At 38.0% G+C, this 13770-nt stretch overlaps 1 protein-coding gene and 1 pseudogene across 1 annotated transcript; one reads left to right on the top strand and one right to left on the bottom strand.

The window, feature by feature from the left end:
* The first annotated feature begins 4296 nt into the window (after positions 1-4296).
* On the top strand, positions 4297-5453 carry LOC138092276 (olfactory receptor 5M9-like; annotated as a pseudogene).
* Positions 5454-11228: 5775 nt separating this feature from the next.
* Positions 11229-12185, bottom strand: LOC138092274 (olfactory receptor 8U3-like). Its single transcript, XM_068988078.1, has one exon. The coding sequence runs from the start codon at positions 12183-12185 to the stop codon at positions 11229-11231; it is 957 nt and encodes a 318-aa protein (XP_068844179.1).
* Between the last annotated feature and the right edge of the window lie 1585 nt (positions 12186-13770).

The raw sequence follows: 13770 nt of genomic DNA, 5'->3' as shown, positions 1-13770 counted from the left end.
ATCTCATCCTCTGTCATCCCCTTCTCCTCCTGCCTTCAATCTTTCCCAGCATCAGGGTCTTTTCCAATGAGTCATTTCTTCACATCAGGTGGCCAAATTATTGGAGTTTCAGCTTCAGCATCAGTCTTTGCAATGGATATTCAGGACTGATTTCCTTTAGGATGGGCTGGTTGGACTTCCTTGCATTCAAAGAGAGTCTCAAGAATCTTCTCCAGCACTGCAGTTCATGAGCATCATTTCTTCTGCACTCAGCTTTCTTTATGGTCCAACTCTCACATCCATATGTGACTACTGGAAAAACCATAGGTTTGACAAGACGGACCTTTCTTGGCAAACTAATATCTGCTTTTTAATATGCTGTCTAGTTTGGTCATAGCTTTTCTTCCAAGGAATACTCGTAGATAATTATTAATAATTAAAATAATGGGTCCATAAATAAAAATATAAATTAATAAATAATCAATACTTGTATTTAAAATTTGTTTCCTTTTTATTATCCCAAAAGTTTCTATCTAATATTGACCAAGAACAGAGAAAATGCTCAATTTCATTAATGTGACAGAGTTTATTCTTTTGGGACTAAGCAGTCGTCGGGAATGGCAAGTTCTCTTCATCATTTTCCTGCTGGTCTACATGATCACGGTGGTGGGTAATATCAGTGTGATCCTGTTAATTAAGGTTGGTCCCCAACTCAGTAGCCCCATGTACTATTTTCTGAGTCATTTGTTTTCTGTTGATATGTGGTTTTCTTCCAACATCACCCCTAAGATGTTGGAAAACCTGTTATCAGAGACAAAAACAATTTCTAATGCTGATTGTTTGGTCCAGTGTTTCTTTTTTATTGCTCTTGTCCATGTAGAAGTTTTTATTCTTGCTGTGATGGCCTTTGACAGACACATGGCCATTGGGACCCTTTGCTCTATGGCAGCAAAATGTCAAGGACTGTCTGTACCGACTGATTTCTTTCCCTTACGTGTATGGTTTTCTGATTAGCCTGGCAGCAACATTATTGTACAACAACATTGTACTTCTGTGGGAAGATTGACATCAACCACTTCTCATTGAATTGGCCTGTGCTGGAACCTTTGTTTATATATATATATATATATATATATATATATATTTTAATATATATAACCTTTGTTATATACAATAGTTTGAATATAAAATGACTATCCGTGCCAACATTAATCTCACCCATTCTCTGGTTATAGTAATCATATCTTATACATTCATACTCATTGCCATTCTACAGATACATTTACCAGAAGGGAGGCACAAGGTCCGTCTAGCTAGGGCTATGGTTTTTCCAGTGGTCATGTATGGATGTGAGAGTTGGACTATAAAGAAAGCTGAATACTGAAGAATTGATGCTTTTGAACAGTGGTGTTGGAGAAGACTCTTGAGAATCCCTTGGACTGCAAGAAGATCCAACCAGTCCATCCTAAAGGAGATTAATCCTGGGTGTTAATTGGAAGGACTGATGTTGAAGCTGGAACTCCAATACTCCAGCCACCTGATGCGAAGAGCTGACTCATTGGAAAAGACCCTGATGCTGGGCAAGATTGAGGGCATGAGGAGAAGGAGAGGACAGATGATGAGATGGTTGCATGGCATTACCGACTCAATGGACATGGGTTTGGGTGGACTCCAGGAGTTGGTGATGGACAGAGAGGCCTGGCGTGCTATGGTTCATGGGGTTGCAAAGAGTCAGATATGACTGAGCGACTGAACTGAACTGACTGAAAAGGACTGAATGAAAAATATACAAATGAGACAATTTAGGGAATGGAGTGAGACAAAAACAGAGCATGCTAATAAACACAGAAATTAGAAGAGGAAGGATGCACTCAGAATTGTCAGAGATTTATTTTAAGGAGGTGACTTTTTATTTATGGGCAAGTAGCCAGCTATGTTGGAGAAGGAAATGGCAACCCACTCCAGTGTTCTTGCCTGGAGAATCCCAGGGACAGCGGAGCCTGGTGCGCTGCCATCTATGGGGTCGCACAGAGTCAGACATGACTGAAGCGACTTAGCAGCAGCAGCAGCAGCCAGCCATGTAAAATACTGAGGAAAAAGAGAATGAAAATATGAAAAATTAGAAGAGGAAACATTTCAAAAACTGTATAAACTTTGTGAAGTATCATGGCTCCCTCCAACTAGTAGCAACTCACAATTTGGAAGTTGATTAATCACTGTGAACTATTTTCCTACCCCTCAAATTATTCATATGGGAATTAAATACATCATAGAGAAAACGATTTGGGCACATAACATAGGCACCAATATTTCAGTTCTGGTCCGGGTTCACCTGTACCCTATATTTTCACAATCATAGATCTTATGGCTGCTAAGTGTGAATATCCTAAGCTAGATGAGAGCTGCTGATTTTCACTGGGGATAGAGCTAAAACCAATAATTTTCACGTATAAAAACTCTCGACTCTGCTTGGTGAATCCATAATTACCTAATTAACAGAGTTTGACTTGGATTATTGGCACAACTAATTATAAGAAGATGAGATGGTTAGATAGCATCACCAACTCAATGGACATGAGTCTGAGCAAACTCTGGGAGATAGTGAAGGACAGAGGAACCTTGCGTGCTGCAGTCCATGGGGTCTCAAATAGCTGAATACAACTTAGTGAACTGAACAATTATGATAGAAACCAGAATCTCGTGTAGCTTGTTCAATTTCATATTACAAAACTTAGACTACTTCTAGATATAAAATAATAAATAATAAATATAATATAGCAAATATATTTGACATAAAATTGGTTTTGATGTTTATGTTAATTATTATAAACAATTATAACTACAGCCCATTTATGTCATAATATTCTCTTAAAGCAATATTATTATGGGGATTTTAAATTCCCAAGATGATGTTAATCCTATAGATGCATCCCTAAGTACTCAGAGCAGTTTACTTCTCAGAAGACTTATCTGGGGAAATGTATTAAATGGAGAAAATATTCATTGAGGACATTTTCCTTGTAATGACATTAAATTTGAAAATAAATAATTAGACATATAATGGATTGTTGCTGAAAAGCAGTAGAATCTGAAATGAGACAGTAATTTTAAAAACATGGCACCTGAATTTTATTTTATATGTATATAGAATTTATCTATTGATATAATTTTGATATGGTGATTGAACCACTTGCAGTTGACTTTTCTAACTGTTAAACTGATACAGTCCATGTTGTTAAATACCTCTTACCTCATCCTGCAAGCAGCAGTAATCAAGCAAGTGAAATATATAGCTAAGTAAAATAACACATGACTGGGATTTTCATAAGTTGAAAGCTTCTGATATCGTATGCTGGCATAGTGTAGAAAAGTATGTCAATGACTAGATTGTAAGACCAAGGTTTAAGACAATCATTCCGTAAAACTGTGTAGATAAGAAGATATCTTCTGGACTTCCCTGGTGGCACAGTGGGTAAGAATCTGACTACCAATATAAGGGACACAAGTTCAATCCCTGCTTGGAGGAAGATTCCACACGCCATGGAGCAACTAAGCCCGAGGGCCACAACTACTGAGCCTGTGCCCTGGAACCTGTGAGCCACAACCTCTTCAGCCTGGTCACCTAGAGTGCATGCTCCACAGCAGAAGAAGCCACTGCAGTGAGAAGACCACACACCCCAACCAAGAGGAGCCCAGGCACAGCCAAAAATAAATAAACACACTTTTTTTTAAAAAAGGATATCTCCCAAGTCATAGGAAAATGAGTAAGTTAATATTGCATGTGTATGTGTGTTAATATTGACAACGAGAGGCAACGATCATACACAAAATTAGTATTCAATGGAATTGCAGTGATTCACCCTTTTTACTTCCCTGTTCGGCACAAAGTGCTTGTCTGACCTTGGTTGAATATTTACACCTATGAGTCTCCAGTCTTTTTCTATAAGACAATACGTTGAAATGGATTTAGTCATGCTCTGATGATTCTGTCTAGCTTTACTTTTACTAGAACTCTATGAGGTTAACATTATTGTAATCATTTAGCAAAAATAAGTGTCTAGTACTAGTAGAATATGAATGTAATTGTCTTAGAGTTAAGCAACTAATAAATATTGCAATAATTACCTATAAGGCCTATTAAAGGAAATAATTGTGATTATACAGCCTTACATTAGACTTTGTGCAAAGTGTACATTAATTTTTATATCATTTGAACTAGAATACTGATAAACATGACTCAAAAATTTCAAGAATAAAATAAAGCCATTTGTTTCTTTTAATTTGTCCATAGGCAATGCAAACTGGATCTAAGTGAAGGCAATGCCAAATTTCACAGATGTGACAGGATTTATTCTTCTGGGGCTGACCAATCCGGAGCTTCAAGTTCTCTTTTTTGTGGTGTTTCTAGTAGTTTACATGATCACTCTGATAGGGAACATTGGTATGATTATTTTGATCAGCATCAGCCTCCAGCTTCAGAGCCCCATGTACTTTTTTTCCTTGAGTCATTTGTCTTTTGTGGATGTGTGGTTCTCTTGCAATGTCACTCCAAAGATGCTGAAAAACTTACTATCAGAGACAAAACCCATTTCCTATGCGGCATGTTTGGTGCAGTGTTGCTTCTTCCGAGCTCTTGTCCACGTGGAAGTATATATCTTGGCTGTGATGGCCTTTGATCCCTACATGGCCACCTGCAACCCTCTGCTTTATGGCCGTAAAATCTCCAGGACTGTGTGTGCTCGTCTCATCTCTGTGCCATACATCTATGGATTCTCTGTTAGCCTAATCTGCACACTGTGGACATACGGCCTGTGCTTCTGTGGAAACTGTGAAGTCAACCACATCTATTGTGCTGAGCCTCCTCTTATCAAGATTGCCTGTGGAGGGGTCCACATGAGAGAATACACCATGATTGTTACTGCTGGGATTAATTTCACATGTTCCCACTCTGTGGTTCTCATTTGCTACACCCTTATCGTAGGCCGTGCTGCACAGACGCTCTGCCGATGGCAGGAGGAAGGCATTCTCCACGGTTAACATGTTTTTTGGGACTCTCAAGCATCTGCCTCCAATGTGGGAGACCCGGGTTTGAGCCCTAGGTTGGGAAGATCCTCTGGAGAAGAAAATGGTAACCCACTCCAGTACTCTTGCCTGGAGAATTCCATGGACGGAGAAGCCTGGTAGGCTACAGTCTACAGGGTTGGAAAGAGTCGGACATGACTGAGCAATTTCACCTCACCTTACCTCATCTTCATGTATCTCAGGAGGCCCACTGAAGAGTCTGTGGGAAGATGGCGGCTGTGTTTTACACCACAGTGAATCCCATGCTGAATCCCATGATCTACAGTTTGAGGAACAAAGACGTGAAAGGGGCGGTCAACAAAGCAATCGTCAAGGCAAACGAGGCAGTGAACCTGCAGTACACAATTCCGTGTATGCCGCTTCCTGTTATAAATGTCCAGGCACTTAAATAACCCTGTTTACAATAGACTGTATACAGGCAACACTTAAGTATACTAAGAGGTCCAGTCTAACACAGCGATGGTTTACCCCATGAATCGACTCTCAAGACTAAGCCTCCTTTATCTACATATGCAAACATCCTAACCCTGACCTATTACTGTTAGTCACAGTGTATGTAAAATTGTGCTGAGTGTAGTCACTGGATAACTGATAAATACATTTGGATAAGCACATGTTAATTTGGAGGTATCTTTGTAAGAGTTTATGACTTCTTAGGATATTTTCTATATAGAATTGTTCTTCACTTGTTTTATAAGTAATATATAAGTTCATGAGAAAAAAGTAAGACTTCATCTCTTTTCCATGAATATAAAAGTTGGTGAATCCTCATTTACCAAGAAAGCTTTCAATAACATTCGTGCATGCATGGACTTTTGAAAACAAAAATGTATTCAGAATCTTCAATTAGTGTCATGAATTCAGAAGGTTAATCCTCAGTATGTATTGCTATATAATTAACACTATTTGTGTTTCAAACAATCTGTTGACTCACCGTAATTCTACTCTTTGATTTGGATTTTGGCTAGTTGTTTTTCTCTTCATTAATTTAAATAGTGAAATATTTATGACTAAAGCCTATCATGTCCTTCTCATAGTTTAAAAAGATGAAGCAATATGGATTTTTATCATTTAAAATATAACTTTTGACCAGAAGAATGTCCTGTTAAACATTTGATTGCCATGATGAAGCTATTGTTTGATTCCAAATTCTTGTCACTAACATTACATTCTTAGGTCTGTGTTTAGCTGCTTAAGTCAAGCTTTTAATAACTAGAGTGAATCAACCAGATAAGAATCTCTGTAAAACCAAATGCCATTGCACTCAGTTCAGTACAGTTCAGTCGCTCAGTCATGTCCAACTCTTTGCGACCCCATGAATCGCAGCACACCAGGCCTCCCTATCCATCACCAACTCCCAGAGTTCACTCAGACTCACGTCCTTTAAGTCAGTGATGCCATCCAGCCATCTCATCCTCTGTCGTCCCCTTCTCCTCCTGCCCCCAATCCCTCCCAGCATCAGAGTCTTTTCCAATGAGTCAACTCTTTGCATGAGGTGGCCAAAGTACTGGAGTTTCAGCTTTAGCATCATTCCTTCCAAAGAAATCCCAGGGCTGATCTCCTTCACAATGGACTAGTTGGATCTCCTTGCAGTCCAAGGGACTTTCAAGAGTCTTCTCCAACATTACAGTTCAAAAGCATCAATTCCTCAGGGCTCAGCTTTCTTCACAGTCCAACTCTCACATCCATACATGACCACAGGAAAAACCAGCGCCTTGACTAGATGGACCTTTGTTGGCAAAGTAATGTCTCTGCTTTTAAATATGCTATCTAGGATGGTCATAACTTTTCTTCCAAGGAGTAAGCGTCTTTTAATTTCATGGCTGCAGTCACCATCTGCAGTGATTTTGGAGCCCCCAAAACTAAAGTCTGACACTGTTTCCACTGTTTCCCCATCTATTTCCCATGAAGTGATGGGACCAGATGCCACGATCTTTGTTTTCTGAATGTTGAGCTTTAAGCCAACTTTTTCACTTTCCTCTTTCACTTTCATCAGGAGGCTTTTTAGTTCTTCTTCACTTTCTGCCATAAGGGTGGTGTCATCTGCATATCTGAAGTTATTGATATTTCTCCCGGCAATCTTGATTCCAGCTTGTGCTTCTTCCAGCCCAGCGTTTCTCATGATGTACTCTGCATATAAGTTAAAGAAGCAGGGTGACGATATACAGCCTTGACGTACTGATTTTCCTATTTGGAACCAGTGTGTTGTTCCATGTCCAGTTCTAACTGTTGCTTCCTGACCTGAATATAGGTTTCTCAAGAGGCAGGTCAGGTGGTCTGGTATTCTCATCTCTTTCAGAATTTTCCAGTTTATTGTGATCCACATTGCACTAGACGTGTATTAAAATATGATCAGCACAGCTCAAACTGGTATCCATTGGTATCTGATTACAAATTTCCTATTCAATTTATGTTGATTGGTGTCCATTTAGTCTACATTCATTCTTAATATAAGTGGAATCCATTTTTTGTCCTTTTTGACTCTTGCTAATAGTACCAGCATAAAAGCAAATCAGAAGCAGAAGTAATTTCTCATGAATGAGTTTATTCTTGTTTAAGGGCTAATCCAATTAAAAGGGGTGCACAATTGAACATGTGTAGAAAGACTCTGAGAAGTAACATTTACTTGTGGTAATATCACTGGAAAGATGTTTTCATTTAAGCACAGAAAGTATTGTTACTCAGGTTAATTTACTAATTGCCCACAAACCACATTCCCTCAGATTGGCTCTGAGAAAAGGCAAATGGTGGGAGGAGAGTTCCTTTTCATAACTTTAGGTTCTGAGCAGGAAGAAACAGTACCATTTGATTAGTATTGGAAAGTACATTAACAAAGTTTTTATTTTTTAATGTTTTCAAATCACCCAAGTTTGCTTCTAACAAGTTGGTGTCAAGTATGAAACGATAAGCTGCTCAAGAAACAATCGTACTGACAGAGATCATTATAACTTGACCCTTTAAGAGCACATTTTCTGTGATCCTTATGGCAGACATATTCCTCAGTGTCCACTATTTCATGTTTTATTTTATAAGTAAAACATTTTTCATCCAGCTGTTCACCACCATTCCCATTGCCCCTTGTCAGTGTGATACAAAATGTTGTCAAGTCTTGGCAATGAGCCATCAGTAGAAAGTGATACCTGAAACCTAAAGATCACCTTCTGTATGTTAAAGCCATTAGATATGGACTTTTTTTCTCTTCCTTCCCACTTGAAAATGTTGCCACTGAAATGATCACTTTTTAGACCAAGATGGAAAACACACATTGAGGGTCTAATTGCCCTTCCCAAACCCTGTAACTCATACTGCTGCCTGAGAAAGGAATGAATTACTTTATTAAGTCACTGCATCTTGGGAGTTCACTTAGCTATAGTGCTATATTTGCTCTTATAATACTTTCCATGAACATCCTTGGCACTTCTCCTCTGCTTCTTACCACTCACTAAGACGATTTTTACCTGAGAATGATGAAGTCTGTTCAGAAACTATTCTGGTATTGAGAGAAGGGCATCTTGTCTTCTGTCTTAACCAGAAGGAGAAAAACTGAAACTTCTGGTCTATCTCAGATATTAGGTTATATATCCCTTTGTCTGGACACGACTGAGCAACTGAACTGAACTGATCTGAACTGATACCTTTGTCCTAACTACTTGGTGAATCCTTGGGCTTATTATGACCTTTAAGACCTCCAGTTTTCACATTAAATGGTTTTGGATCCCTTTTGACCTGTCATCTAGGCCATTTTCCTAGCTTTTTTAGGTACTTACAAGTCTCTTTCTTAAGCTTAGGAAATCTCAGCTATTTTTTTTTTTTCTGCACTGCGCTTGCAGGTGCAGATCAGGTGTGTTTTCACCAGACACTTGAGCCAGCACGTCTTTGACTGTCCTTACTTATTAGTGGGGCTTCCCCAGTGGCTCTGCGGTAGAAAATCATCTGCAAAGCAAGAGACATGGTTTCAATCCCTGGGGTAACATCCCCTGGAGAAGGAAATGCTCCAGTATTCTTGCCTGGAAAATCCCATGGACTGAGGCGCCTGGCGGGTTACAGTCCATAGGGTCACACAGAGTCAAACACAACCGAGCATGCACACACTTACACGCACTTATCATGAGTGAAATTGTTCCCCCCAAAGATGTGTTAAGTTCCTAACCTGAAGAACCTCAGAGTTCGGTTATAGGGCCATGATTTGGATATAGGGTAGCTGAAGGTGCGATTGTTAATATGAAGTCATACTGGAGTAAGGTGGACGGTTAGTCCAGTGTGAGTGATGTCCTTACAGAAGTGAAGAATCTGGACACCGATGTAGAGGGAAGATGATCATGAGAAGACAGCAGAGACTGGAAAGATGCTTATAAGCCAAGGAATGCCTGGGACCATGAGCAGCTGGGAAAAACAAGGAAGGAACCTCCTTTAGAGCTTCATAGAGAGCATGGTTCTGGCAATACCTTGACTTCAGACTTGTAGGCTCCAGAAATGTGAGAAAATAAATTTTTGTTGTTCTAAATCAATGAGTGTGTGGTAGTTTGTTAATGCAGACTGATGAAACTAATATATTTCTTTACAGTATTGTTTCAATGTTAGAACTTTGGTTTTACTTTAGTCTTGTTTAGTCTCCCAGGCTACCATCCTTTCTGCTCTGGGAACTCTTCAAATAAATCTGAACTTTATTTGGTAAACGTGTGGTTTTGCAGCAACCTCCCCTGAATCCAGTGTGCTACCCAGAAGGGGCACCAGATTCCTTTTGAAAGATTCACTAACCTTTAAACCCTTCTCACATTGCCAATCTCAGGTTCAGCCCTTATTCTGCAGTTTACTATATAAGCTTGCTACTGTGCTTCTAACTATTTAAATTATACTTCCAGAATTATTAAAAAAAAATAGCAACAACAAAGATGTTCTCTTTTCTTGAGTTTTATCTTTGGCAATTGACAGTCATGATTTCCAAGACTGATTTCTCTGCAACTATGCTCCCTGACTCCAAAAGAAGTTGTTTTAAGAACTTGAAAATCAGGATTGTAATTCATTGCTTCTCTTCAGAATTTGTACAATTTACCTCCACTTAGAACACCGTGTTGCTGCTTTAATAATGGCATATATTAAAGGCATATATTAAAATAGAGTTTAATATAAATAATTTAACATGGCAATATTGATGTCTTCACATAAATCTGAAATCTAATTTAACAATGAAGTGTGTACTAAGATAACTTGGATAAAATAAGCTAAAATGTTTCTAAATAACTTATACAATCATTTTTTTTGCCAGTATTTCCCAAAACAGCAGACTGTTCAGCATATTCAGGAATTTTTTTATTTTGCCCTACAAGAATAGCTCACAATATCACCCACATGGTAGACACCAAACATTTGAATCTGAATTTTAAAAAAAAAATACATTCCAGTTGACGGTTTAAGTGGGTCTTAGATTGCATCACTTTACAACCACCCCAACATAAAACTATATTCCTGACATCTGAGAGCAACCACATTTATAACTTGGTTTTAAACTACCACTTCCTGTCCCCTCAACCCATTGTAATTTCTTCAAATCCCTAAAATATAAAAGGATCTTAAGCCTTGCTGAGGGAATATAGAGTTATGTCTTCATTTTTGTTTTGATATAGAAAAAGAGAGGATGACTTTCCAAAAGCTGACCCTGATTCCCAGATCTGCATGGCAAATAATGACGTCTTTTAGAACATGAGAACCACGAAATTATAGAGAGTGACCGACAGTGAATCTAGTGGGGGTCAGACGCAGAGAAGAATGATGTTTAGCAGACAGGATACAGTTGAGGAACAGCTACTGCACAGAGTGACGTGGGGATGGACAAGAAACTTACTTTATCGCCTCCCTTTTTCTGTCTCCACAATGTATAAAATAGAAACATTTTTGAAAGCAGTGGCTAAATCTTATTATCAGTTAAATAGAAACTATCCAGGTCAAAACTATCAATTGTCACATATGCAAAGAGTAGCAATATGTTAAAAATGTGCATTGTAATCTTTTAAACCTTTCATCTTACTTATAAATTATATGTAAAGTAAAACACATGTGCAAAGTCATTTTGCTCATATAAAAATGGTAAAAATAAAATTAACCTATCAAAGATAATAAAAACAACATATCGGCATGTGGCATAGTTCCAGGACAGTCAGTATTACAAGTCACATTCTAATGTTTATTAGAGACAGGAAATAACATTTTTCAAAGGCTTTCCTCAAGGCATTTTTTACCTCTTGGTTCCTCAGGCTGTAGATCATGGGATTCAACATAGGAATGACTATTGTGTAGAAGACAGAGGCCATTTTGTCTGTGTCAAGGGAATGGTTTGATTTGGGCTGCAGATACATGAAGATCAGAGTCCCGTAGAATATAGTGACAGCAGTCAGATGAGAACCACAGGTTGAAAATGCTTTGCACCTCCCTTCTGCAGACTGGATTCTCAGGATGGCAGCCACAATATATAGGTAAGAAACAAGGACCATGGTCAAAGAGCTGATCACGTTGAATCCAGCAAAGATAAAAATCAAGATCTCTTTGAGGCTGGTGTCTGAGCATGCAAGGGCCATCAAAGGGACATCATCACAATAGAAGTGATTAATAGCATTGGGGCCACAGTAGATCAATCGAAAAGTAACAACTGTGTGGAGGAAAGCAACAGAAAAGCTGTATGAGTAAGGGCCTGCTACCAGTTGCATGCACACCTTTCGGGACATGATCACCGTGTAGAGAAGAGGATTGCAGATGGCCACATAGCGGTCATAAGCCATTACTGCAAGAAGGAACATCTCCAAAACCAAGAAGTTCAGGAAAAAGCCCAGCTGTGTCGCACATGCATAGAAAGATATGGACCTGTGCTGGCTCAGGAGGGTCTCCAGGAACTTTGGGGCTATTGAGGAGGAGTAACAGAAGTCTACAAAGGCCAGATTACTGAGAAAAAAGTACATGGGTGTGTGAAGGTGAGGATCCAACTGGATTAATGAAATCAGGCCAATGTTTCCCACCAGAGTTAGAGAATATACCACTAAAATGAGGAGAAAGAGAAGGATTTCAATCTCTCTCTGGACTGAAAAACCCAAAAGAATGAATTCCATCACCCTGGTAATATTCTCTTCAATCATGTGTTCTAGTTTCTGAACTGCGGAAAAGAGACAAGTTAAAGACAGATAAGTTATCAGGAGTAAGGAATAGTCATCAGATGCCAAATGTGTGTGCTTTAACTTGAGAAATTATTGCTCACTGAAGCAGAAGATCAGAACAAATAAATATATCCCTTCTCAAACTCTCCTGTTTGACTATTTATAATTTTCTGAAGCCAAAAATTGAGGTTTAATAAAAGTATGGAATATTTTTATATGTTAATATGTTTATAAAAATATGGAATATTTTAGTTTTAGATTATTTTAGTTATATTCAATAGTAGAGAGAATAAAGATATTGTTAAATATTCTGTTCCCAATATTTACTTCTCAGTGGAGTAAAATTTTAATATATAATATTTTATCTGTTTTAATAGACATATTTTATTTTAAAAATGTATATTATGCTAAATATAATAATACAAAGCTAAACAGGATAGTCAATGGATAGAAAAATGGAGGCAATTAAATATTCCTATTTGTGAATTAGGCAAATTTTGATTCTTTTTCAAATGCTGCTTTCTAAAAGTGAAAATGTACACTTGCAGTTAGAGTCAGAATACACATATGTTAAAAAGTAGAGTTCTTGATAATCATTTAGTCAATGGACATGAGTTTGAGCAATCTCCAGGGGATAGTGAAGGACAGGGAAGGCTGGCATGCTGCAGCCCATGGCGTCACAAAGAGCCAGACATGACTGAGTGAGTGAACAATAACAAATAGTTTTACATTAATTATTTTCAGCACTTATAATCAGGAATGCTTTCTAAATTATTTGGTAAATTTTTAGTGTGACAATAGCATGCACTCCTGATTTTGAAAGGTAGCCATCTCTTTGACAAGAGAAATAGCAATTGTATGAAAATGGTATTCCTATCATAATGTTCAACTTGCATGATGCGGTTTTTGAGAGTTCTATGCCTCTTTTCACTTCTGACACTAAGGAAGATAACTAGCTAATTTTAATTTCAGAAGTAAAGTTAAAAAGAAAAAAAAATTCACCATAGCAAATTAAAATGAAGTGTGCAAAATAGAAAGAATAACCCCATACTTTCCCCCTAAACATTTTACCCAAAGGGAAGCTTTGTTTCTTGTTGCTGTTTTTTTTTTTTTTTTTTTGTTGTTGTTCTTTTAAAACTTATTGGAGTGTAAGTGATTTGAGATGTTGTGTTAGTTTCTGCTGTACAGCAAGTGAATCAGTTATACACATACATATTCATATATCCACTCTTTTTTAGATTCTTCTCCTGTATAGGTCATTACAGAATATTGAGAGGAGTTCCCTGTGCTATACAGTAGGTTCTTATTAATTATCTATTTTATCTATAGTAATGTTGCTGTTTTTTAACAAGTTACTGTGAGTAGTCAGAAAATGTGTCCTTTCAGTTTTTCCTCCTCTTTCTATTGACTCAGCTTAATGCAATGACTTGTACCTAATGTGTTTTCCAGAAAAAAAAAAATACACATGCACCTATGTGTATATACTTGTGTGTGTTAAGTCCCTTCAGTTGTGTCTGACTCTTTGTGACACTATGAATTGTAATCTGCAAAGGTCCTCTGTCCACAG

This window comes from Capricornis sumatraensis, chromosome 16 (assembly GCF_032405125.1).
Source record: "Capricornis sumatraensis isolate serow.1 chromosome 16, serow.2, whole genome shotgun sequence".
NCBI classification, from domain to species: Eukaryota; Metazoa; Chordata; class Mammalia; order Artiodactyla; family Bovidae; genus Capricornis; species Capricornis sumatraensis.
This window is presented reverse-complemented; position numbering and strand designations above follow the sequence as displayed.

Coding starts and splice junctions, on each gene's coding strand:
- LOC138092274 (XM_068988078.1), bottom strand. CDS start 12,185: ATGATTGAAGAGAATATTACCAGGGTGATGGAATTCATTCTTTTGGGT.